Source organism: Dasypus novemcinctus, chromosome 3, assembly GCF_030445035.2.
Source record: "Dasypus novemcinctus isolate mDasNov1 chromosome 3, mDasNov1.1.hap2, whole genome shotgun sequence".
Taxonomy (NCBI): domain Eukaryota; kingdom Metazoa; phylum Chordata; class Mammalia; order Cingulata; family Dasypodidae; genus Dasypus; species Dasypus novemcinctus.
This window is the reverse complement of record NC_080675.1, coordinates 113,517,255-113,543,949: the sequence shown is the minus strand read 5'-3', so window position 1 is coordinate 113,543,949 and position 26,695 is coordinate 113,517,255. Positions and strand designations below refer to the sequence as shown.

Below are 26,695 nucleotides of genomic sequence, written 5' to 3'. Positions count from 1 at the left end.
TCCTGCCTGGGCTGGCTCTTCCCTTCCTCTCTAAGACATGCATTCTCTCTGTACCCATGAAACCCTCTCTTTCTTTTACCTCCTCGGCAAACCCTCTAAGTTCTCTTGAGGGCTGAGCTTTTTTTTAGAAACAAAGGCCAGATACAAGGATTATTAAATTAATTATATATGATATAGTAATTAACTGTATATTATATACTGTTATATAGCTTATAAATAACTATATATTACATAGTTGTATGTATACATATACATATATAATTAAATATCATCTCTAAATCAGCCACATAAGCTACGGGGCAGGGACCCTCTCCTCCCCGCTCACAGTTGAGGTCTACCCTCCCTGTCTTCCCCCCTTCCCTAGGCATTTATGTGTTTCTCGCTTTCTCCCAAGTTTCTAGTTCTGACCTGGGCAGGTTATAGTACCCCAAGAGTCCTTCTTGTTGCCTTTATCATGGTCCCAATGCCAGAGAGTGATGGGAGCTGGCATTTCTGGGTAAAGAAAAGGGAGGAGTTGTTGCTGTCCAGGTGCAATCATCATGAGCCACACATCACACCTCACTCTCACCCCCTCACCTGAGCGCTCACCTGGGCCCTATGCTCTCAGGCTACAGACAGGTCCAGCTGGCAGTGCCTGGCGCCTATGAGAAGCCACAGCTCTTGCCCCTGCAGAGTCCGGTGGAGCCGGGCCTCCCATCCACCTTTACCTTCCATGTGAATCCAGTGCTCAGCTCCAGGCTGGATGTGGAGCTCTGGGAGAAGCTCACGGTCCTGCAGGTGAGTGAGCCCATAGCCCCGGCGCCAGTCACGTCCTGTGGGAAAGGGCTGGATGATAGAATCGGTCACCTAGAGCAACAGTCTAGAGTAACCCTGGAGGCAGCTTTTCCTCCACTCTGGAGAGCTGCTTAGGTATTTTCTTATCTGCAGAACAACTTGAGTGCTGAGCTGGAGGCTCAGACCAGCAAGCTGAGCGAGGGGGGCATCCTGCTCTCCTCGCTGCCCTTAGGCCAGGAGGAACAACGCTTCGTGGCCCTGGGGGAGGTAAGGCTCTACCTGCATGTGGGGGGCGGGGGGACCCGGCCAGCTCTGTGATCACCAAGAGAGATCTGGGGGAAGGCCTGAGGGAGTCAAGATCAGGTGAGCCTGGAACTCAGCCATGGTGCCTACCTCTGGGCCAGAGTTAACAGAGCAGCAGGGGTTGAAAGGCAGGAGAGCAGTTTCCCTGGGAAAAAGGTCCTCAGAGAAGGGGCTGTTGTCTCTTTCAGGGCCAGGAAGTGGCTCTGAGTGTGAAGGCAGAAATGAGGTGAGGTGGGACTTTAGGACAAAGGCCTCTGGGGATGTGGCTGGGAGTGTGGGAAATACCCCAGTGTGTTCTGCTCTCCTGTCCCCTCTTCTCTTTCCCTCTCCATTTTTGTTCCGGGGGGAAGTCCTTTGGGATCTTTCTAGAGGGCTCCACAGAGTATGGTGTGCTCCTTTGAAAAATGGGCTTGGGCTGAGGATCTTCTCTATGGAATTGTCACCAAGTTCTCCCCTCCCCACCCTTCCCCTTCTGAACCCACCTGAGGCAGCTCTGGGGACCTTGACCTGCGCCTTGGCTTTGACCTCTGTGATGGAGAGCAGGAATTTCTGGACAAGAGGAAGCAGGTCGTGTCCAAGGCGCTGCAGAAGGTGCTGGGATTGAGTGAGGCTCCGGAAAATGGTCAGGTATGGAATTGGAAGAGCCAGACTCCAGGACCACTGGGACCAAATCCATCCTCTTCCCTTGAGAGGACTTGTGTGGTTAGGAGGTGACAGAGAGCCTGGAGGAAGAGTGAGGAGCAGAGGGGGAAGAAGACAGGCCTGTTAGCCTCCGCTGATGGGCACAATCAGGAGAGACGGGGTCCTGTATGTAACTTTGCCAAGGGTGGGCAAAGGGATTTGGAGGTGGAGCATCATGGGAACCTCTGGGCAGGGAACAACAGAGCTGTGACTGGGGGGCAAGAGGAAAGGCAACTCTGAGGGACCTTAGAGTCAAGCAGGAACAAGACGGTGGCTTCCTCCTGGCTGCATGTTTACTCAAGATGTGTGGAACCTGTGTCCTGTGCTAACAAGGTGAGCAAGCCCAGATGGCTCATTCAGTAAACAGGAGAGCCTGTCCTGCCCTTGCTCCATCTGCAGATGGCTGGCAAGGAGGACACAGACCCTGTGCACAGGAGCTCTGTCTCATCCAGATCTCAGAAAGAGCCGTGCCTTCTGCGAGAAGTGGTTAGGGAGTCTTTTATCAAGATAGGAGAAAAAGTGAGGCCCGGACAAGGAAACGAAATGAACTAAACCATCGTGGAGAAGCTGAGCAGCTCAAAAGCTTCTCATCTGACCCCACTGTGCACCTCCAATCCTGAAGAAGTCTTAACATCTGAGCTGCTGGCATGTCTTGGGGAAGGTCCAGGCTGCTTGGTGGTCTTTGTCACTTTAGTTCAGTGGTTCTCAACTGAGGGTGATTTTGCCCCCCTGGAGACACTTTTGATGGTCATGACTGGGGTGCAGAGGATGGGGGTTTGTTACTGGCCTCTTGTGGGTAGTGGTCAGGGATGCTGCTAAATATGCTACAATGCACAGGATAGCCCCTCACAACAAAGAATTACCTGGCTCAATAGTGCCGGGGTTGAGAAACCCTGTTTTAGGTGGTTTGGATGAACCACCCCAGACATGTACCCTTCCCAGGATAATGGTTGAATCCATCTCTTGAGCCAGACTGCATTGTTTGGATCCTAGCTCATCACTTTCTACTATATGATCTTGGGGCACATTATCTATACTTCTTTTGCCTCAGTTTCTTCATCTGTAAAATGTGGCCCTCCTTGGCTTGCTCTGAGGATTAAATGATATAATCCATGTGAGGTTCTTAGAACAATTGTCCTCCACACAAAAAACTGTCAGTAGTAGTTGTTGCTATTGTCGTTAATAAAAAGGTCTTTAGTTAATTAATAATAATACTGTGCCCCAGGTGCCTGTGGTGGCCGTGCTGGGTTCCGGGGGTGGAACTCGAGCCATGTCTTCTCTGTACGGCAGCCTGGCGGGTCTACAGGAGCTCGGCCTCTTGGACACTGTGACCTACCTGAGCGGGGTCTCCGGGTCCACCTGGTAAGTGAGTTGAGACTGGGTGCAGAGCAAAGGAGAGCCCTGGAGGGCAGGGCATGACCCTGAGGAGGGGCCGAGTCCCGGTGTAGGGCAGTGGGTGGAAGTGATAGGGGAGGAGGGCTCCCCACAGACTTCTGGAGCCCTGGTGGCCTGCAGCTCCCCTGCCCTTCCTGCGTTCCCTGCCGCTGACTCACAGGAACTCCCTCTACCTCCAGGTGCATCTCCACAATCTATAAGGACCCAACCTGGTCCCAGGTGGCCTTGCAGGGCCCCATGGAGCGGGCCGGGGCTAGGGTCTGCAGCAGCAAGAAGGGCGCACTCTCCACAGAGCGGCTACAATACTATGCCCAGGAACTGGGGGTCCGAGAAAGTAGTGGCCTCATTGGCCTGTGGGGCCTCCTCATCGAGTACTTCCTATATCAGGAGGTAAGAGAAGAGCAGACTGTAAACATCCCCCTTGCTCTCCTAAGCACTTAGTTCTGCCTTAGCCCCAGGGCTAAGATCTGAGATTTACAAAGCTAGCCCTGAAAGTCTGGCCTTCCCTGGGGTGGGGGAGAGGGTGGTGGGGTGGGGGTGAAAGGGTGAGATCCCAGATGGGCTGATGTCACTTCACCTTTCCTAGCTTCATCTGCTCCTCACCCCTGGACAGGAGAGCCTGGTCTGCTGTTCTCAGCTTTGTCTCCATATTATTAACAGAATCCCCTGCACAGCTTTTCAAAACCATGCATGTTTGGGACCTACCCTAGAGATACTGATTTTAGTTGGTTAGCGGTAGAGCCTAGCGTTGTATGTTATCTATCTATCTATCTATCTATCTATCTATCTATCTATCTATCATCTATCTATCTATTTCTCTCCCCTTCTCCCCCCCCCCACCCTGCCCCAGTTGTCTGTTCTCTGTGTCTATTTGCTGCGTGTTCTTCTTTTATCTGCTTCTGTTGTTGTCAGCGGCATGGGAATCTGCGTTTCTTTTTGTTGCGTCATCTTGTTGGTCAGCTCTCCATGTGTGCGGCGCCATTCCTGGGCAGGCTGCACTTTCTTTCGTGCTGGGCAGCTCTCCTTATGGGGCGCACTCCTTGTGCATGGGGCTCCCCTGTGTGGGGGACACCCCTGCGTGGCAGGGCACTCCTTGCGCGCATCAGCACTGCACATGGGCCAGCTCCACACGGGTCAAGGAGGCCCGGGGTTTGAACCTTGGACCTTCCATGTGATAGGCAGACACCCTAACCACTGGGCCAAGTCTGCTTCCCACGTTGTATGTTTTGAAGAATGCCCCACATGATTCCAGCACACTGCTGAGGCAGACCATTCCACTCATTGGCCAATACCACTGTGACCCTCACCACCTGGTGGCCACTCCCAGCGCTGTAGGCCAGTGCTCTGCTAGAAAAGGAGGATCCAGAGCTGAGGCTCTTCCTCAGCCTTGGGGACCTGACCCACTGCTGGGTGGCTGTCAGTTGTGGATGTATATCACAAGTGACCAATCATTTCTAAGTAAAGAATCCATGTTTTTGAGTAATTTACATTTTAAATAAATTAGACTGAATTTTCAGTTATTCCCTTAAAAACGTCACTGACTCCCTTGCACTCTAATATGCTTTCTTGAATGGGCAAGAATGGGGGGAGGGGGTTGCCATGGTCCCTGGAATTGCACAAAACCCATAGTGGTCTCCCTTCCCTCTGCAGCACCGTGCAGCTTGTCCTTTAGAGACCTGACTCTAGAACACGGGTCTTGGCAACCCAAAGTCTGTCCTGTGGCCCCACCATACCCTGGGTAGAGTGCTGGGCCTTTGGCCACAGGGATGGGAAAAGGGAACTCCTAAAAGGTCAAGCTGCCTCCTTTCTTTCCTGCCCAGGAGAATCCTGCCAAGCTGTCTGACCAGCAGGAGGCAGTCAGCCAGGGTCAGAACCCTTTCCCCATCTATGCCAGTGTCAACGTCCACACCAACATCAGCGGCAAAGACTTTGCAGGTGCCTGGGTTGTGGAGATTTGGAAAGGAGGTAGAGGCAACGGTTGGCAGGAAGGCTGGAAGAAGTCAACTTATTTGCTCATGGTTTTGTTGCTCAAAAGCAAGTCCTTGCCCACTGTGCCCTGGAGTCAATTAAGTGACATCAGTATTTTGAGAAGAGCAAAAGTTTATTCAGCAAAAGACTAGCCTCACAAAGACAGGAGGGAAGTCCCTCGAATCCGTCTCCCCAAATAGGATGTCTTAGAGTTTTTATGGGATTAAATAAAGGGAGCTGGGTTGTGATGGCTGAAGGGAAAACAGTGCAATAGTGGGGAACATGGCAGATGGGCATCAAGCTGACGTATTTGTTGCATGACTAGAAAGTGACATTTTGAGCCTGATGAATGGGTGGTTTGAGATGACAAAGCTAGAGATAGGCTAATCTCTGAGAATGTGCAGATTGATCACATGTTTAAGGTTTAGGCTGTTGCACAAGGCAGGTGGGCTAACTCCAGTAGGAATGGGCTTGGTCAGTTCTGGGCTGACTTACGTTATTTCGTTAATAAAAATTGAGGGCTACATACAAGAGTATCAGGTGTCAGGGTTACAAACAAGATAAGGGGGACACAAGTGGGACCAGTTACAAGTTGTTTTGTTACTGTTCAGTTCCAAGGTAAAGATTATGTAGTTATAAAACATAGCGTCAGCATTAAAGAAACAAGTCATCTAGGCTACAGTTCAGTGAGTCACCGATGGCGGCTTCTGGCTGCTTTACATCAAGACTATATTGCAATATATCAGAGGGTTATTAAGTGCCTAAAATACAATTTTGTGGGCTGAAACATATTTGTTAATTTATGATCAGTTATGATAGGCAGTGGCCAAAAATGGGGTCTTGGAGCCCAATGGGCTGCTGCCCCCTGCTCTTGGCAAGGCAAAGATTCCTGTTCAGGACCATTTGGGTCCTGGTGCGAGGTCCTTGGTGACTTTCCTTTCACTCCGGGCCCCCAGAATGGTGTGAGTTCACGCCCTACGAGGTTGGATTCCCCAAGTATGGGGCTTATGTCCCCACCGAGCTCTTCGGCTCAGAGTTCTTCATGGGGAGACTGCTGAAGCTCCGGCCTGAGCCCCGGCTCTGCTACCTGCAGGGTATGTCTGGAGGACTGGGGGGCGAGGGGGCAGGGTGCCTAACGGAGGCTGGCCAGGCCCTTAAATGGGGTGGAGGGAGAGGCTGGGAGGAGGTCTAAGAGCCCGGGGTCCTGCCCGTGGCCTTAGGTGTGTGGGGCAGTGCCTTCGCCGCCAGCCTGGATGAAATCTTCCTGAAGACCGGCGGCTCGGGTCTCGGCTTCCTGGACTCACACAGGGACTGTGTAGACATCACAGGTAAGGGTCTCTAGCCCCATTCCATACCACTTTCCAGCAGAGATGTGAAGAATGAGGGAGCGGTTAGTGAAGGACTTAATTGTCCCATTGTGTTTGGAGAAGTCCTGAAGAAATGACTCTTAGCTTAGTGCCTCTCGATGACCAAAGGTCTATAAAGGCAGTAAGTGAGAAGTGGGGGGCTGGGAGGCTGTGTATCAAAAAACCCAGTGGGAGCTGTGAGTGTTCCGCGAAAAGGCCACACTTAGTGGTCCTCTGCTTTGGGTTCAAATTCCATCAACTCAGTCCAGGACCACTGGTGTCTGTTTGATAGTCTGTGGTAGAAAGACAAATCAGAATCAAGTTTGTAGATTATGGTATTTTGTCTGGGACACCAAAAGTTTTGCTACAGCAAGGAAGCTGGATCACTTGCAAAAACTGGAAGTAGCCTCAAGCTTCTAGGGATGGCAAGAGATTTTTATAGCCCTAAGGAGGAAGTTAGGTTGACTCCCAGTGATCGCAGAGGGGGGTTGTCTGTCTTACAGGGGTGGGTTTAGGGCACGTGGGTTTTATTTTGCATTGGGTCAGACGTAATGAACTAGGGGCTTGATTGGCTATCTGAGCTGGCCACTTTTGATGGGGATTGCAAATAGCAAGTTCAAAGAGAAATTAGGGGTTTTGTTGTTGTTCTCCTTCTTTGGTTTATGTTTGTTTCTTTTGGCTCTGAGGAGTCCCAGGGCTTTATCCATACAGTTTCATCACTGTCCAAACCCCTTCAGTGGCTCCCCTTCCACTTGTCCTTAACATGGTCTAAGAGATCCCAGCTGCATGGGAACTCTTTCCCGCCCTTCATGCCTGGATAACTCCTGCTTAGTTTTTAAGATTCTGCTCAGCCCTCATTCTAGCTGGAGGCCCTCTGTTCCACGCCATCCCTAAGGCTGGTTGAGGAGCCTGCCGCTGTGGCCCCCGGAACCATGTGCACATGGCCTGCAGAGCCAAGGCATGTCTAATTCACCTTTGCATCCCTCGTGCCTAGCACAGTGTTCGGCCTGTAGCATCTGCTCTGTAAGTGATTACCTTTTTTAATAAATGCAATTTCATTGTCAACTTTCAAAACATGGGGCACATGGAAGAAAAAGTCATTTGAAGGAGTTCTGTTATGTATGTGAAGCCAAGGTCAGAGTGGGAGGCTGGCTGGGAGGGAGGGAGCTGTAAGGGCTGGACTGAGGAGGACACCCCTTCCTGCTGGACTTGACTGGGCTCCCCACTCCCGCCTAGACGACTGCCAGAAGCTGCAGCGGCAGGACCCCACCCAGCTGCAAACACGGCTCTTCACACCTCAGGGGTCCTTCTCCCAGGTGGTCCTGGACTTATGCACCTCCCGCTTTACTTCTGCCGAGAACTTTAACTTCACCCGGGGCCTCTACCTCCACAAGGACTACGCGGCTGGAAGGGAGTTTGTGGCCTGGAAAGGTGGGGACTATCCTGGGCTGGAGGCAGGTGGGGGCGTTAAAAGAAAAACGATTCATGCAATTTAGGATCCCACAGCTTTCTTGAGTGATTCCTGAACTGGGCGGCCTCCCATTTGGAAAGTAGAAGGGAGCTCTGCCGAGGAAGTGGAAAAGGGAAGCTTATACAGGCTCATGTGGAAGCAAGCGAGGAAATGCTCTGACTGGTTGACGTTAAGTTTCCACTTGACATGCAGGGGGTTCTTGCTGAGTGGAGAGCAGGTATACATGGATTAGTGTGGTTTGTCCGACCCGGTAAGCTCTCTCTCCTGGAACCAACCTGATTTACCCAGGTGCTACTTACCTGCTTTTCTGCAGGGTGTTCCACCATTGCATTTCCCTGGAAAGCCCCCGCAGTCAATTGTTTTTGTCTTCTGGAAAATCCTTTCTCAGAGAGGGGTCCCTCCCAGCAGTGCCCAATGTAGGGGACCGTTTTATTTTACATAGCAGGGGTGCCCCTTCCTGCCTGTGCCCCTGGCTCACTGGGGTTGGGGTTGAAGAGAACCCGCGGAGGGGGTGGTTGCCCATCTATACAGAGGGCTTTCAGAATGGTAGTGAGGCAGGTTGTTGTCAGACAGCAAGCATTTGTCTACCTTGCAGACAGACATCGGGATGCCTCCCCCAACGAGCTCACCCCCATGAGGGACTGCCTGTGCCTGGTAGACGGAGGGTTTGCCATCAACTCCCCGTTCCCGCTGATTCTGCTGCCACAGAGGGCTGTGGACCTCATTCTGTCCTTTGACTACTCCTTGGAAGCCCCTTTTGAGGTAAGGGGGAAGGGGCTCCCGAAATGAGTGGACAGAGGAGGGGAGGGGCAGCAGGAGGAGAGGAGGTCTCTACGGGGGGCCTGGCTGGCTATTTGGGGATGGCCCCTCTCAGAAGGCCTGGGTCCTAATCTGGGGGCCCCAACAGGGAGCAGGAGTGCGGTGCTCGCTGAGCCTGTTGGCGGCGATGGTTTTCCCCAGTTGGAGGAGAACTGCTGAGATTACGGGAGGGAGAGAGTGGGAAGAAGAGGCCAAACAGTGACCTCGAGAGTCTTCTCTCCTGGTTAACAGGAGACCCTCTGTTCTAGGCCCTGCCTTTTCGTGGTAGGATTCTCAGCTCGTTTGGGGTCTGAGTCTGCTGTCCCTTTGTCATTATGGTCACAACAGCACCATCAGCATCCCTTCGGGGGTCTCTAGCAACGACTCCCTCAAACTCCGAGCCCACTACAGGGTAGCAGACGCGTTCCACCCAAAGCGTGGGGTTCTGGCCAAGCTGTTGGCCCAGCCCTTCCCTCTTTGGCCAATTCTGCCTCCTCTTGGGTCAAATGAGAGCCTGGGATTGGGTGATCAATAAAGTCTTTTTCGATGCTGACATTCTATAATCATTTAGTCTCAACCTAGTGAAATTGAGATCAGCCCCCAAATGGGGGGCAAGGAGGGGTCAGAAAAGGGAAAGTTATGGGGAGGATGACGGTGAGAATGCTGTGATACAGGTGCTTCTCAGTGATGACTGTTAACCACCATAACCCCACTGGATAGTTATTCCCATATTTATTTTACAAATGAGGAAATTGGCTCAGAAAGGTCACACTGCCTGCCTGAAGTCACTCACCTAGTAGGAGGCAGAGCTGGCATTGAAGCCTGACACTGTGTGGGCCAAGGACTCCTTCCTCCCCGGACCCCCACCCTGCCAAGTCCCAGTGGGAGGGGTCAGGGCCAGGAGGCAGGGCAGGCAGGGTCAGAGCTTGCCCCCTGCCCAGGTCTTACAGACGACAGAGAAGTACTGCCAGGACCGAGGAATCCCCTTCCCCAAGATTGAGGTGCACCCTGAGGACTTGGAGGACCCCCGTGAGTGCTATTTGTTTGCCGAGGCCGAGGACCCCCGCTCACCCATCGTGCTGCACTTCCCCCTTGTCAACCATACCTTCCGTACACACCTGGCCCCAGGTAAAGGAACCCCAGCCCTGGGACTGGCCCACTGAGCCCTGGGGTGGTGCTGGGGTGCCATTCACAGAGTGGGGTCCTGGGCGATGCCCCCAAGCACGCCTCCTGCAGCACCTGCGCAGGCCGGGGCTGCCTCAGCTTCCTGGACCGCGGTGTTCCCGTGTCCTGGGGCAAAGGTGGCTTCGGACCTGTTCAGACCCTGCCTGACCTCTCCTCCTGGTCCCCTCCCCACAGGTGTGGAGCGGCGAATGGCTGAGGAGAAGGCCTTTGGGGACTTCGCCATCAACGGGCCAGACACCCCCTATGGCATGACGAACTTCACCTACAAGCCAGAGGAATACGATCGGCTGGTGGCCCTGAGCCGATACAACGTCCTGAACAACGTGGAGACCCTGAGGGGCGCCCTCCGCCTGGCTCTGAACCGGCGGCAGGCAGGGGTCAGGGCTGGGGACTGACGCAGCATGGCGCCTGAGGACTGGGCCCGAGACGAGAGGCACGGGGCTCTAAGCCGGGGCCTGGTGACGTGGAGGGACGGGCCGGCGGGGTCTTTGCTTCCCGTCTCCTCAGGACCTGCCTCCTAGTCCTCCAAGTCCAGAAAGCTCTTGCAGATTTGCAGCTTGGATTTGAGGCGGGGCCTTGGTCATATGCGTTTCTAGAAGATGGGAAGTGGGAAAGGATGGCAGTACGTCTCTCCAGGGACGGCTTGGGAATGCCAGGCAGAAGCAAGCTGTGCACATTTTACGTGGGGGCGTGTGGAGGGAATCGGTGGTGACAATCCAGCCATAGGGCCCACCCCAACACAGAGGGGCCTCAAAGGGCCCAGGTCACAGCACGGGAGCTGTGAGAGCTGAGTGCAGGCTACTCTCCTCAAATTGAGGCCCAAAGCAAAGAGGCATCCGTCCACACTTCCTGCCAAGTAACCCAAGCTCTACTTGCTGAGCGGTGGATGCCGTGCTATGGAGAGTAAAGAGGGCAGCGTGGATTGCCAGGCTGTGTCACTGACCGCAACGTCTGGGTCACTGAGCCGTCAGCCTGCCTGCTAACTCCACTTGGCCTCCTGCCCCCCACCCCCGGCCCTGCCCACTGCTCTCCACGCTCTTGCTCTGCCTTCTGAGGCCGTGGGGCGATGGCCTGTCCTGGCTGGGCCCCCAGTGGTGGGAGTGCACAATGTCTCCCTGGTGATGCCCTTTATAAATTTGGGGCCCAGCCCCTGCTCATGTGTACAGCTGCCACCCTGAGCAGATACAGCTCACATTCCCAGAAAATAAATGAGCATGTCCAGGGAATGCATCTGTTTGTCTGGGAGGCAGGGTTAATGTGCCCCTGTGGATGGAGTGGGAGAGCATGGGTGCATCTCCTAGTGAGGGCAGGGGCCAGGGAGCACCTGTCCATTGGCAAGGGTTGGGAAGTGGGAGAGGGACCCCTGGCCTGGACTTGCAGCCCGGTTCCTGCCCCTTTCACAGAAGCATCTGATGGTCTGGGCAAGTCTGTTTCTCTCTGTCCTATTCTCTGACCTACTTGGGACCCTCTAAAGATCTAGAGCCTCTTCACTGCAGCAGATCTTAGGCTGGTGAAGAGGAGATCCATTCTGCGTTAGCCTCTCTCCACCTGGCCGCCTACCTCTGCGACCTCAGTCTCCTCACCCATTTCCTGCCCTCCACCCTCCCTGCCCCCCGTGCAGAGCTGCCTGGGGCCCTTCAGCAGGCCAGGGGGCCGTGCTGGCTTCAGCCCTTGTCCCTGCTGCTCCCTCCGCCAGAAGTGCCCTCGAGGGCTCCACCCCTCCCATCCCCCCATACAAACATGCTCATCCCCTCCAGCCTCAAAGTACACAGTTCCTCTTCAAGCAGGGACACCTCTGCTGGGAAGCCTCAGCCAGCCTGACCCGGGAAGGAAGACCCTGCTTCTGGGCCCCAGCTAGGAGGAGGAAGGAAGGAGATGGCCAGGCCCTGCCTGTGTCCCCAGCCTGCCCTTGGACTTGCAGCTTTCCAGCTGGATGCGGGCAGGGAGGGCTGGGTGAGCTGGCCCTCCAAAGGGCTTTGTTTTGGGCTGGCTGGGGTGGAGGATGGTTTGGCTCTCCTGTCCTGCCTGTAACAGGTTGCTGTCCCTGCCTCTTGGCCCAGTGGTGAGAGATTTACTTTGCCGCAGCCCCAGTCTGGACCCTGAGTCCGTGCCAGGGCCATTGTCATCACCACTGTTGTGCCCACCGCTGTCACTACCCTGCTCACTCAGACCCTCCAGTCTGGCTGCCTTCAGGGCCTCCTAAGCCTCAGGCTGTCTCTGGCCCCTGGCAAGTAAGCCCTGAGAGGGCAAGGATTTTGTTTTGTTCACTGCTCTCTCCACAGCAGCAGGGATAGCAGCAGTTGGCACATAGCAGGTGTTCAGTAAATATTTGGCAAATAAATGAATAGAAGCCTACATTCTAAAGAGATGGACCACCAACCACAAAAAGATGTGCAATATTCAATACTCCAGTGGTTTTTAACCTATTTGAGGTCATTTCCATTTGAAAAGCTGGTGAAAGCCACAAACCCTCTACCGAGAAAAATTCAGGTAGCAGGGTCTCTGTTTCAGCTAGATGATCACCACCGGAGCGTGGGGGCCAGAGTCTGCCCTCGGGGACCAGCAAGGCTTGTGAAGGAAGCAGACACGTGTGCTCGTGCAGAGCTGGTGGGGGCCTTCAGGCATGCAGAAAGTTTTGGAAATGCCACTTGGGGTCAGGTTAGGTTTGGATTTGGGCCCAATTCTCTAGCCACAAAATTGGCCAGCAGGTGCAGGGGTAACAGCCAGGGGATGAGGAAACGTCACCAGGATTGAATCGGGGAGCCAGGCAAACTGGTGGTGGGACGTGAAGGGGATCGAAGACGACCTGGCCAGTTTGGCTTTTGATCGAGATCCATCTCTCCTCCAGTCCCAAGCCCGCCCAAGATGACTGGAAATAAGTTTCAAGGCTCTGAAGGTGACCCGATTGGAGAGATTTGGCCAGAACAACACACCCAAGACATTGGCTCGAACCTAAGGCTGGGTCAAAACACAGGAGCGAGGGGCATCGTTCCTCCACTTGTCAGAGCCCCACATCATACAAGGGAAGGAAAGGGTGACCACCAAGGCTGCCGCATATGGCTGCACAGGTGTGCAGGGCACACCTCCAGGGGGTGTCAGTCAGATGAACTGATGATGTGAATTTGCTCCCTGGGCCACATTGCAGCTCTGGGACCACAGTTGCAGCTCAGAGAGTGTGAGGACAGAGGCTGGCTCTGCCCTGGCCTATTGCAGGGCATGATCCCTCTGGACTTGGCGTAGGCTGCCTCTGTCCCACAGCAAGGCCCAGGTATCCTTTTACCTGTTTCATTGGGTTTGGGTTGGTACCTCCTCCAGCTTTTCCTGTCTCACTCTGGCCTCTCAGTGCTTTTTCTGCCTGCCCTGCCCTCCCACTCCTCTCCCCTGCTCCCTAAACTCTGCTGGTAATTTCTGAGTCTGTCTCAAGGCCTCTAACCGCCCACAGGATTTCAGTTCCACCTCTGATAGCAGGACTAGTTTCATTTCACCCCTTCCTTTCCTGTCCACCACTTCTCCATTTGTTTGACCATCATTTGTTTTCACATGAATGATCTATTTGAGGGTTTAAAAGTAAGTTCTCTTCCTTGAGACACAATTTATGAGAAACTGCTATCTGGGAGAAGCTTTAGATATTTCCTTTTGCTCATGCATACCCAGTAGTTCAACAATACCATCAAGCAACACAATCCCCCTTTCCTCAAACTGTGCTCTTGTAGAATGTCTGTACTACATTCTAGGTGTGGGTCTTCTCCTTGTGGAATATCAGCTGCCAGTATACAAAACTATACACTTCCTTATTCATAGCCAGCAGGGGAGAAGAAAGCTTCTCGTGGCTCCTTTTAAGAGAGCAGAAAAACTTATTAGGTTGAACCATATGAAATTGCCAATATTTGAATGTTTTATGCTGAAAGAAATGGCAATTTCGTATGGTTGAACTTATCAAAGCACCTAACTTGCCTCTCATCATGTCTTTTATTCATTCAAACTGGGCCATAGGCTCATTTTTTAAAAAGACAACAAACATTTATTTCTTTAATGCAAATTATTATATTCACCACAAGCTAAAGAAGAGAACACACACATGCACACGAACACACATATATTAATATTTGAATTTATGGAAGACTAAGGACATGGGAAAATATCCAGCACCCCAACAACTACGGCCAGTGATCTGTAATAGGATAGGTTTAAGGTTGACTACTAACATGTAAGGGTGGGAAGGGAAGAAAACTTGTGCATTGAGTTAATACAATTTAAAACTCAGAAGATGTTTACTATTCAGGTATACTCTAATAAAGATTTGGCATAAATTGACAGGCAGCTGCTGAGGTACACCATTATAAAATAAATTCTATGAATTTGCAATTCTACTTTCCAATTTTCAAGGAGAAAAGGACAAACTCGTGAAGCTCTTCACCAGAGACTCTGAGAGGGATTAACACTTTTGATGAAGACATAGTGCAGAAAAACAGCGCTTCCTGGGACATAGAGACTGATATGATTAGAGACAAAGAAAGAATTACTGGTAATCAGCAACAGTTAGGAATATTTGAGCATGATAAATGCAGTTAAACTTTAAAACAGTTTAGATAGACAGCTATTTAGCACATATATTTTTGAATTATTATTTTTTTAGGAGTACACTTAGATTTAAAATTCAGGAGTAAGCTAAAGGTTTATTTGTAAAAGGTAATTGTAGGTTTAATACTTTGCACGGTATCACCAGGGACAGAATATTGGAGTTTGAATGGGATGTGGGTAGAATTTTTGTGTTGAACTGTGACTGGTTTGTGATGGGGAGCAATGACAGGAACTTTAGTATTTTAGATTTTAGGACTGACGGAGTTTGACGGGAAAAGGAGCAGAGGAGGGAGTGAGTGGGTGAACAGGTGGCTTTTTACTGGGTACAGTAAAAGATGGATTGTGAAACTATTGACTTTCACCATTGAGACTGAGGAGCAAGTCAAGGGTTTAGGGATTTGGGGAAGGGCAGAGTAAGTGGTATTCATATTAATAAGAAATGGAATTGGCTTACCTGCTACCATCAGAGTTACCTGTGGTTCTGCTGTGGAGAGGGGTGTGGGGCTCTGCACAGTTTTTGGGGTACCTTTAATTATCTGTTGCTGGTTTCAGAAGGTCTGGGAGGTTGAAGCCAGGGTTGGGTTTGGCTGGGTAACTGATGCCCTTTTGCCTTGAGAGGCCTGGGGACAGTCAGACTTTCGGTGGATTTCTTGCTTGCACAGCGAGAATGGCCTTGGAGGAGGTTATGGGCTTGGGCACTGCTTGGCTCAGTGCCCAGGCTTTTTGCCTTTGAAGCATGGCCCCGGTGGGTTTTTTGTACTTGCCTGGAGTGGAGTGTTTGTCGAGAACTCTGGAGGGTGGAGAATTTACGGCTAGGTTTTTTGGAGGGGACTGCTGTGGCTCCGACAGGGCTGTTGGCAGCATTTTGTTAGTTTAGGATACTTGCAAGAATTTGGGCTGCAAACGAAATACATTCTTTTTTTTCTGGCAATAGACAGGTGGAAAGAATGATGTAGAGGTTGCAAAAGAAAGATATTAACCGGTTTTCTATCTGGTTTAAATCTGAGAGTGAGAAAAGAACGTGTACTCTGGCTATTCTTTCAGCTCCCAGAGGGGTGAGAGAGGAGCTGGCCTCTGTGTGGAGTTAGGAGCTGCGTACCGATGGAGGTGGAGGCTGCGGTGCAGGAGGAGTGGGGATAGTTTCTGCAAGCACCTATGAGGAGGAGAGAAGACAGCAGTGCCGAAGGGGGGTAGGAAGAAGGGGTGCACGGTGAGTCCAGAGATAACCCCGGAGGATTATATGGAGGAGGTACGGGGGGAGGGGGGGTGATCTGAGGGATCGAAGTTGGAGTTTTTAGAAGTTTTAGGGGATGGAAGTGAGGAGGAGGACGATTTTTGAGGAGTTTTTGATGTAAAAGAATTTGGTAGGAAGAACAGGATTGGCAGAGGAAGGGAAAGAAGGAAAAGGAATGCCTGAATGTAAGGGATCTCTGGCTATCTGCCATGGCATTGGATAAAGTTCTCCAAGTCTTGGAGAATTTGGAAATTAAAAGTGCCATTATTTTGGCCATTGACTTTCATTGTTCTATTTGTATTGCGGCCACACAGAGGTGTGTCTCTCTGACCAGTGGAAGGTTTTGCTTAACTCAAAAGTGCTATCATTCTTCATAATGACTGTATTTTAGTCAGCCAAAGGGGTGCTGATGCAAAATACCAGAAACTGGTTGGTTTTTATAAAGGGTATTTTCACATGTTGAAGCAAGATGGCTGCCAACATCTACCAGGGTTCAGGCTTCCTGCGTTCATCTCTTCTCGGGGTTTGCTTCTCTCTGGGCTCAGGGCTCCTCTCTTCCTGGAGCTTGCTTACTTCCCGGGTAAGACTTCAGCATCAAACTCCAACATGAAAACTCCAACATCAAAAACCTCTAACATCAAAATCTCCAGCTCTGTCCTTTGCCATGTCTTTTATCTGAGTCCATACCCAGCCCTACTGACATGGCCCAATCAAAGCCCTAATCATAATTTAATCACACCCAGGTACAGACCAGTTTACAAACATAATCTAATATCTATTTTCAGAATTCATAACTATCAAACTATGAAATTTAGCACTTTAATGACTATACCTTCCTAACAGCTGAAGAAAACATCATCTTTGCCAAGGCACGAGCATCCTGCCCTGTTGAAGCAAGTCAGTGTCCAAGAGCTCTGCGCCTCCTGCTGTTGGGATGAAGCATCAGACACACAGCTGAAGCCATGTGGACACATTGTATCATAAAGAAACAATTTCTAGAGACAGATAGATATCCCATATTTCATGACACCCATTAAAAGGCTTTATTGACTTATTTCTACTCAAATCTGGCCATTGTTGAAAAGAAAAAGAAAAAGTTTTAATCAGCTGTATGTACATTGAAACTTATAGCCCTGGCCAGATTTTATGCTAAACGTGGTACTTTGGGGAAGAGGATGTGGGTTAAATGTTTAGGCTCCCATCTACCATATAGGAAATCCAGGGTTCGATCCCAGGGCCTCCTGGTGAGGACAAGCTGGCCCATGTGGTGAGCTGGCCCATGTGGAGTGCTGGCCCATGCAGAAAGCTGGTGTACCAAGATGACACAACAAAGAGAGGCATAAGGACACAGACCAAGGAGCTGAGGTGGTGCAAGAGATCGGGCACCTCTCTCCCACTCTGGAAGGTCCCAGTGCCAACTAAAGAGAAGACAAGCACACACAGAGAACACACAGTGAACGGACAGAGAGCAGACAATGCAGGGGCGAGGGTGGTGGGGAGAAATAATAAATAAATCTTTTTCAAAAGTGGTAGTTTGTCAAAGATAAGATTCTCTTCAAATTTAACCCAACTTACCAGCCCTGGGAAATTCCTTTGAAGGACAAGGAAAGCTGAAAGCTAAGCCTGTGGTACTTCATGAAAAATAATAGGAGACAGTGCCTTCTTGAGTGCTGAAACCACAATGAAATTCTCCATGTTAGGTTCATTTCATTGTTTAACACAGGATGCGTTGTCTCATAGTCTAAAGTTTTTATTTGGGTGGAAGTCTTTGTAGCAGTTTGATATGGTTATGAATTCCAAAAATAGATACTGGATTATGTTTGTAATCTGGTCTGTACCTGGGTGTGATTAAATTAATATTAGGGCTTTGATTGAGCCACGTCATTAGGGTATTGATTCCCTGCCCCTTGGTGGGTGGGGATTCATAGATAAAGGCATGGCAAAGGACAGAGTTGGGGGGTTTTGAAGTTGGAGTTTTGATGTTGGAGATTGAGGCTGAAGCCTTAAGCTGGAGCCCCGGGAAGTAAGCTCACAGAGGAAACAGAAGCCAGCCCCAGGAAGAGAGGAACTCTGAGGCCAGGAAGAAGCAAGCCCTGGGAAGAGAGGAACCCTGAACCCAGAGAGAAGCAAGACCCTGAAGGGAGGAACCCGGGAAGCCTGAACTCTTGCAGATGTCAGCAACCATTTTGCTCCAACATGTAAAAATAGACTGTGGTGAGGAAAGTAACTTATGCTTATGACCTGGTATCTATAAGCTCCTACCCCAAATAAATACCCTTTATAAAAGCCAACAGACTTCTGGTGTTTGGCATCAGCACCCCTTTGGCTGACTAATACAGGAGGTATTTGAGTGGTTTTGCTCCAACATTGAACTCACAGTGTTGATATGACATAAAACTAACTGCAGCCAAATATCCAGATAAGGTAGATGAAAAGACTTGCTTCTCAGGAGGCAGCTGGTTGCTATTTAAAAAGAAGATCATTTGCTTTTCATTTGTGTGTAACAGACATCCTACCGTGTCTCCTTTCCTGCGTGGGTGTAGGTGAGGGCTGACTTCTGGAATTCTACCAAATCTGCTGCTGGCAGCCATCATGTACACAGAGGACTTGTCATCCCCAATGCCAAGCCTTTGTGATTGAGAAATTTGCTGTCTCTAGTGGCCCAACCTATGTGCACGATGCCAGAAGTGACCACTGTTACTTTACAGTACCACAACCCAGCATCCACACAAAAGGTGCAATGCACACTTTCCAAACCATGAGGTGAGATCTTCCTGTACTCACTAACGTTGTTGCAATTCAGCATGGCCTTTATGTTATTCAAGTCCTTACTCACAGGTCAGCTGCCCACCTTCTTTTAAAAAGAGATTGTCAGTGGATGGTAACACACAGTGAGTGACAGCTAGTTTATAAATGGGGATGTGACTGAAAATGGTAGTCTAGGTATGTAAATGCCAATTGACAGAATGCTTAAGAATAATCTAGGAACTGGATAGCGCAGTAAACCAAGAGGTGGGTGAGAATTGTGGTTGATGGTACAGATGCAAGTGTGTCCTTTGTGAGCTGGAGCAAATGTATATCACGACTGCAGGGTGATGGGAATGTGGAGAAGCATGGGAAAAATACAGCTGGAGTGACCTATGGACTGTGGTTAGTAGTAATATTGTAATATTCTTGCCTCTATGCAGAAGATGTACTGTGTTGATACCGAGGCAGTATGGAAAATGTGAGCCAAATGTACAATATGGACATGGTAACAATCATGATATTATTTTATCTGTAGTAAATGACACATCACATTATTGTGTGTTGATGGAGGGGTGTTGTTCGGGAATTCTGCACATGTGCATGATTGTTTTATAAGTTTACAACTTCTGTTATAAAAAATACATTTAATGATATAAAGATAATGACAATCGGATTGGTTAGGGGAAAACTACTTTGTTTAGTAGTAATATTTTTTTGTTTTAAAGATTTATTTTATTTTATTTATGTCTCTCCCCTTCCCCGCCCCCCCCTGGTTGTCTGCTCTCTGTATCCATTTGCTGTGAGTTCTTCTGTGACAGCTTCTATCCTTATCAGCTTCACAGGGAATATATGTTTCTTTTTGTTGCTTTATCCTGCTGCATCAACTCTCCGTGTGGGCGGCACCATTCCTGGGCAGGCTGCACTTTCTTTTGCACTGGGCGGCTCTCCTTATGGGGCGCACTTCTTGCGCATGGGGCTCCCCTACGTGTGGGACACCCCTGTGTGGCACAGCACTCCTTGTGCGCATCAGCACTGCCCATGGGCCAGCTCCACACAGTCAAGGGGGCCTGGGGTTTGAACTGTGGACCTCCCATGTGGTACGTGGCTGCCCTATCCATTGGGCCAAGTCCGCTTCCAGTAATATTTTCACAATGCTCTTTAATCATTAGTTTTAAAAGTCTAAAAACAATGCAACTTATCGGTGGTAGGGTGCGATGTTATATATGTTTGTTTTTGTAAGTTCACAACACTTATTGTTTATGTATGAGTGATATATTTCAATAAATTAAAAAAAAAAAAAGATTGTCGGCTGCCCTTGCGGCTCAGCCGAGGATGCTGGTGTCTTTGCTCACACTCTTCCAGAGTGCTTGATCACTCACACCCTGCTATCGTGGGTGGCATGCAGCAGGAGCAGGAAGCTGGTCCTAGCTTTGGGAATTTTGGGTTCCAGGCATAAGAATATTCTCCCCGACTTGCTTTATGGGGTTGGCTTGGCTTCATTAAGGAACAGGGCCACTTATAGACTGCTGCTTGCCCTAGTCAGGATTCATTGCAAGGAACAAGTGGTCTTATTCCACTGCTGGGAGATGACGTATGGGAGCATGCTTATTACCTGCAGTATGAAAATATCAGACCTGATTATCTAAACAAAAAGCCGTTTGGGATGTAATCAACTGGGAGAATGTAACTGAAAGATGTATGACTTGCAAGAAAATGAAACGTTAATCATTACACCAAGTATGTAAGCTCTTTATGACTGGCTTTGCAACAGTGTAGAGTCTGCAATATACCACTAAGCTTCTCTATTCTAGCATTTCTGAATATTGCTTATTGAGATATTTTGCAAGCAGAATTCAATGATATAATTTCACATTTTAAAAGTTTGATTGAGCAACTTTTTGAAAATGTTGAATGCTTTGTATGATTTTATCTTTCAATGAACATTTTCTTTAGAGAGCTAAAATAGCCTAGGAGGTTATAATTGTCATTGTTAAAACCATTAAAAAAAATTCCATTCCTATACTCTTGGAATCTGTAGAAAAGTCTTTTTAATTCTGTTTTATTGTGGTTATAGAAAGTCTGGTCTTTTGCCCCAGTTGTTTAATGGTAAAACCTAATGGAAATATTCAACTTTCAATTGAAAATTGCTTTTTTGGTAAGTAATCCTCTGTTTAGTACTATTTTTGGTAAAACTCACCCAGTGGTCTCTAATTATTGATGGTCACATGTTTCATAGGGTTAATACCATTTTATCATTTTTTAAAAACATAACTAAATTGTAATCAAGGAGTACTTTTTTTAATAAGGAGTTACGTATTTGAATTTGCTTGAAGGCAGAAATATCAAGATTTTAATGTGAAATTTTGTCTTTAAACACAGAAATATATATATTGTATAGAAGGGGCAAATGGACAAAGTAGGGCCTAGCTGATGAAATCAATGACAGGGGTTAAACTGCAGTTCATCTGGGTAACCAACTGCCCCCCATCCCCCCACCCCCCTCCGTTTTGGGTCCTGTACATGAACATCGCTCTCAAGAGCACTAGGCTGCTCTTCAGACAGCTGCCGCCTCAAGTAGAGGCAAAGTGATCTCGAGACAAGGTCAGCTGTGTGCCTCCCTCAGGAACAGAAATTATTCTTTTTCTTTTTTCTTTTTGATGTCCATTCACAATAAAAACTTCATATTGTTTTGTTTCTTCAATAAAGGGGGAAATACACCCACAATATAGTGAGACAGCAGACTGAATCATGTTCCTGTGTAGTTTTTGAAAATAGACCTGGAGGTTATTTAAATAGAGCAGGGCTACTTTTTGTATTTGGTTTAATGTTGCCATGCATTTTCCCATGTGGTTAATCATTGTTCTCATAATTTTTAATAGCTCTATGTTTTATCAATTGGAATTTCCTAATCTATTTTAGAGCTCTATTACTGGCTATTTCATTTGTTCTCAATTATTTATTACAAAAAATACTTTGGTAAGCAACTCCGTGCTCACAGGGTTTTCCTTCAGTTGGAATATTCGCTATGTGTTTTTCTATGTAGGAGTTTTCTTAAACGTATATAGTAAAAGGATGGTTTCCAAATTATTTTTTTTTTCATTCATGCCCCAAATTTTATTTTTTTTAATTGCAGACTAAATTTTAAAAAGAATTTAAATTCAAGGTATTTTTCTCATAGAATTCAATTAGCAAAGTATTTAGGCTTTCTGAAGTTGTCAAAACCGTGGATGTGCCTCCTGGTAACTGTGTGTGTATTTATGTGTATGTGTGTGTGCTTGTGGATTGAAAAAGCTTTGGAGATTCTTTATATACCACAGTAAAGTAACTTTCATGGAGCTTAAATGGGAGTGATCTGCTTTCTGCTTGCCTGTGGAACAGGGCAGTGTACTCTGTTTAAAGTGACAATCCAGAAAACTAGGACCTTTTCAAAAGATGGGCTTTTGAATACAAGTATTCTGTTAGATCATGGTTTTTACTGACCTAACAAATATATGCAGAGACTACTGATTTATGTAAAGCTTTTTGAATACTACTAAGCTTTAAGAGTGCAAAAAAATTCAATGTTGAAATTTATGTGGCTTTATTTTTGCTTTGACTTTATGTTAAGAAAATGGGGGAAAGCACACCTCAGTAAAATTTTTGTTTTTCCTCCACATTGAATACATTTTAAAAGATTATGATACTTTAAAAATTAAAGATTTTAATCAACCAGCAAAAAAAATGAGACTTTTTAAGATTAGGTTGAACCCTGTTTTCTTAATAGAAAAGAAACATAAGCAAATAAAATTATAGTTTCTTCCATAAAGGAAAAGTGCTGCCCATCCAAGAAGGATTTTTGTGACCAAATCAGCAGTGACTGCTCTACTCCTGGATGTCCTTACAAAACCTTAGAATGATCAGTGCTGGGAAGAAACAAGGAAGGAAAACTAATACTGTCTTTAAAACAGTATCTGTTAGTTGATTGTTGTATAATAAACTTTGATGCTGAAAAACTACAATTTTATTGCACACTTAAATTCATGATCTTAAAATCAGCTTTGAATTTTGTTGGGCACTTTTGAAAAAGTAACATCAAAACCATAAAATTTCAAATGAGATTGATGTGTGTTGTGATTTATAACTAAAACTAGGCATAAAACTAAATTTCATTTTCTTTTAATTTCAGAGGGATTACTGTTTGGGAAAGTGCTTTGGAAAATGTTTTATAAATTACTATTTTTCATTATAGTCATGCCCTAATGATCCTATCAGGCTAATGTCCTGTCTTTAAGATATGCATCAAACCTAGTACACGTAAAAACCTTTACAGGGAAGTGGATGTGGCTCAAGCAGTTGGGCTCCTGCCTACTGCATGGGAGGTCCCTGGTTCTGTTCCCAGTGCCTCCTAAAGAAGACAGTGCACTGGCATGATGGGAAGGTGCGGTGAGCTTATGCAACAAGATGATGCAACAAGAGACATGAGGAAAACATAATGAGAGACACAACAAAGCAGGGAGCAAAGGTGGCTCGAGTGATTAAGTGCTTCCCTCCCTCATCAGAGGTCCCAGGTGTGGTTCCCAATGCCTCCTAAGAAAACAAGGAAAATGAACACATACAGCAAGTGCAAACAACGAGTGGGTGGGGAGAAATAAAATCTTTTAAAAAAATTCTTACAAGGCTGTGGATAGTTTTTAAATAATTAGTCATTAGAGAAATTATTATTTTCCTACTATAATGATGTAAAGTTTTGAGCATTAGTAAAACACTCTATCAATCATTAGAGAGAGAGAGAGAGAGGGAGAGAGAGAGATTGCCTAGGCTTCACTGGGCATAGAAACTACTTCAGATAATCAGGATCATCAGTCCAGTACTCTGATGTGACAAGCCTGTCACTAATACTGGATTCAGAGATAGTCAATTTATTTTCATGTGTCTGTGCAAACTTTTACAGTGCTATTAGTGCAAAAAAGCTTGACCGTAGGGTGGGACTGTAACTTCAGACACTGTAGTAAGTATTATACTTGCAGCACCTCCTAGTTTCTCAGGCAAGCAGCCTAGAGCTGCAGACTGTTCCTCTGTGTGGCAGGATGACCAGCATCCTGGCGAGCTACTTCTCCATTTAAATTGAGAATTTCAGTCAATTTCTGGAGTGCATCTTTAGTTGGCAGTGGACATTCATCTGGCTACGATGGTGTAAGAACTGGTCCCAGTGGATCTTCCCATGGAATAACTCTAATTAAAGACTGGACTACATCCACCCATCCTTCATCCGTTTCTGTCCTTTCGGGCAATGTAATCATTGAATAGGGAGGTTCCTAATCGTTATCTCAAGAAACCTTATTGCCAGTGTGTCCAGGACCAGCCCATCTACATTTTGTTTCTTTCTCCTGGGCTCGTGGTCCTCGGCCCCTCCTTGGTGGCTGAACAGGGTCCTGGGCTTGGCTCCTTATGCCCAGCAGTGGGTACTGCCCTGTTCTCTGCCCGCTGCTGCTGGGTGTCAACACCGTCTTCTGCGACACCATCATCTCGGCAGCTACAGGAATTGCTGGTGGTAGTGGTGCCTCTAGTCCCCAGGAAGCAGGCCAAGTGCTCCTGGAGGGTCCACAGCAGACCCCGGCCAAGGCTTCTGCCCACTACAAACACAGCCTGAAGAAAGACAATCATTTAGGGAGTTTTTAGTTTTCCAAGTACTGTTTTCATAATCTGGAGTTGAGGAACTTGCATCCTATTTGTTTTTTTGTTTTTTTTTTAAAGATTTATTTTTATTTATTTTAATTCCCCTCCCCTCCCCCGGTTGTCTGTTTTCTGTGTCTTTTTGCTGCGTCTTGTTTCTTTGTCCGCTTCTGTTGTCGTCCGCGGCACGGGAAGTGTGGGCGGCGCCATTCCTGGGCAGGCTGCTCCCTCCTTCGCGCTGGGCGGCTCTCCTTATGGGTGCACTCCTTGCGCGTGGGGCTCCCCCACGCGGGGGACACCCCTGTGTGGCACGGCACTCCTTGCGCGCATCAGCACTGCGCTTGGGCCAGCTCCACGCGGGTCAAGGAGGCCCGGGGCTTGAACCGCGGACCTCCCATGTGGTAGATGGACGCCCTAACCACTGGGCCAAAGTCCGTTTCCCCCTATTTGTTTTTAACAAGGGTACACCACAAAGAAAGCTTCAGAGCTGATATCCAACATTATCAACCACAAGGAAATCCTGGTCCCGCAGGGGCAGTTTTGTCCAGCTCCTGAGATCACTTGTGACAGGTCCAAGAGTGTGGTAAACATGGACATGAGGCTACTGAGCCGCCAGCACATGCTGGGCCCGGCCCTCCCTCGGTCCCCTAGGAAACACTCTCAGGCTCATTCTTAACCCATCTCTGGAAAGGGAGATGGGATTATTGTAGGCCAATCAGGCACATTCCTGGAGGTGAGTGCTTAGGAAAGAGAAGTAGAGTAGATGCTGACTAGGCAAACAACAATGTCCCCTTTAACATAGAATGAGAATACAGTTTATTTAGCCATTTTCATATTGCTGGACGTTTAGGTTGTTTCCAATTTTTTCTATGATAACTGTTGCTTCAATGGGCATTCTTACATATGACTTCTTGGCATATTCTGAAAAGGTAAACGTCTGAGTCTAAAGATTTGTACAATTTAAACTTTAATAGTTACTCCCAGTTTTTTCTCCAAAGTTTCTGAACCCATTGAAATTTTTTTTAAAGATTTATTTTATTGATTTATTTCTCCCCACCCCCTTGTGGTTTGCACTTGTGTTTGATGTTTTCCTTGTTTCTTTAGGTGGCACCAAGAACTGAACCTGGGGCCTCTGAAGTGGGAGGAAGGTGCCTAATTGCTTGAGCCACCTCCATTCCCTGTTTTGTTGTGTTTCTAATTATGTTTTTCCTTCTTGTGTCTCTTTTTGCATCATCTTGTTGTGTCAACTTGCTGTGTCTGCCATAATGCTTTCTTGCTGTTTTTTTTAAGAGGTATCAGGAACCAAACCATGGACCTCCCATGCAGTAGGCAGGAGCTCAATCACTTGAGCCACATCCACTTCCCCCATTAAAATTTTTAATAGCTCTTTTTATCAAAACAGGATAAACTCATAAACTCAAAGAAATCCACACCAATGCATGTCACAGTCAAATTTCTGAAAATTAAAGATAAAGAAAAAGTCTTGAAAATAGTTAGAGAGGAACAATGATTACAACAGGGGGTAAACAATTTGAATGGCAGTAGAATTCTCAACAAAAACCATGCAGGTCAAAAGAAAGTGGCACAACATTTCTCAAATGCTAAGAACATTCTATCACTACAAAACATAATATCTGAAATCAAGAATTTAATTGATGAGTTTTAAAGAAATTGGATAAAGCAAAAACAAAAACCAAAAACAAAAACAAAAAAACAGGGTTATTGAACAAGAAGACAAGTCAACAGAAAGTAACCAAACTGATGTACAGAGAGAAAAACAAAGGGGAAAAAAACCTAACTAAGCGTAAGAAACATGTGGGATATAGCCTAAAGTTCTAATATATGTGTAATTGGTATCCTGGAATGAAAGGAGAGAGATAATGTGATGGAGGCAATATTGAAGAAATAATGGCTGAGAACTTCCCAAATCTGGCGAAATTCACATATTCAAGACACTTAAGTGAACTTCAAGCAGGATAAATGTAAAGAAAACTGTATCTAAGCACATCATAAGCAAGTTGCTGAAAATCAAACACAAAGAAAATACTGAAAGTAGCCAGAGGAAAATAAAGACATGTTCAAGTAAGACATACAGCTGATTTTTCAATGGAAACTATTGAAGCCAGAAGACAAGAGAATGACATCTTTAAAATGCTGAAAGGAAAAACAAAACAAAACATAAAAACCCTGACAACCTAGAAGTCTATGCTCAGTGAAAGTACTGTTCATGAATGAAAGCAAAATAGTTTCTTTTTTAGTTCAGAATCCTGAGTTTCTCCTACTTGCAAGCTAAATGTTTACTTGCCTGCTAAATGTTAGCCTTTTTACTGTTTCATGGATGCTGGCAGAAAATGAGACTCCTGGATCAGAAACAACGGTCTTTATTATCCTCAGAGCAAGCAGCATGAGCATAATGGTTATGTCAGTTCCTCTTGCTCCCCAAATTCCATTGAGGAATGGGAATGGGGCCAAATGGATGCTGCATATGGAGTGGAGGGGCATGCATCCCAGCTGAGGGACGCTGAGGTTGGGGAATTCCCTGCTTTTATAGTAAGTGGT

The 26,695-nt window shown here is 47.5% G+C and overlaps 1 protein-coding gene and 2 pseudogenes across 3 annotated transcripts in view; 1 reads left to right on the top strand and 2 right to left on the bottom strand.

The window, feature by feature from the left end:
• Window positions 1-20,506, top strand: part of PLA2G4F (phospholipase A2 group IVF) — a 33,956-nt gene extending 13,450 nt beyond the window's left edge. The window contains exons 8-22 of one of the 3 annotated variants that reach the window (XM_058293997.2): window positions 608-777; window positions 928-1,041; window positions 1,266-1,303; window positions 1,569-1,704; window positions 2,984-3,120; window positions 3,333-3,543; window positions 4,974-5,088; window positions 6,078-6,215; window positions 6,342-6,449; window positions 7,704-7,898; window positions 8,534-8,700; window positions 9,678-9,864; window positions 10,096-14,446; window positions 15,547-15,712; window positions 16,580-20,506. In XM_058293997.2, coding sequence (XP_058149980.1) covers window positions 608-777; window positions 928-1,041; window positions 1,266-1,303; window positions 1,569-1,704; window positions 2,984-3,120; window positions 3,333-3,543; window positions 4,974-5,088; window positions 6,078-6,215; window positions 6,342-6,449; window positions 7,704-7,898; window positions 8,534-8,700; window positions 9,678-9,864; window positions 10,096-10,316 — 1,937 coding nt within the window. In that variant the 3' untranslated portion in view covers window positions 10,317-14,446; window positions 15,547-15,712; window positions 16,580-20,506. Of the gene's footprint in view, window positions 1-607; window positions 778-927; window positions 1,042-1,265; window positions 1,304-1,568; window positions 1,705-2,983; window positions 3,121-3,332; window positions 3,544-4,973; window positions 5,089-6,077; window positions 6,216-6,341; window positions 6,450-7,703; window positions 7,899-8,533; window positions 8,701-9,677; window positions 9,865-10,095; window positions 15,713-16,579 lie in introns of all 3 variants that reach the window. The other 2 variants (XM_058293995.2, XM_058293994.2) reach the window with 2 other exon arrangements.
• On the bottom strand, window positions 18,067-19,885 carry LOC139436163 (RING finger and SPRY domain-containing protein 1 pseudogene; annotated as a pseudogene).
• Window positions 20,507-23,300: 2,794 nt separating the features above from the next.
• On the bottom strand, window positions 23,301-24,127 carry LOC101430117 (RING finger and SPRY domain-containing protein 1-like; annotated as a pseudogene).
• Between the last annotated feature and the right edge of the window lie 2,568 nt (window positions 24,128-26,695).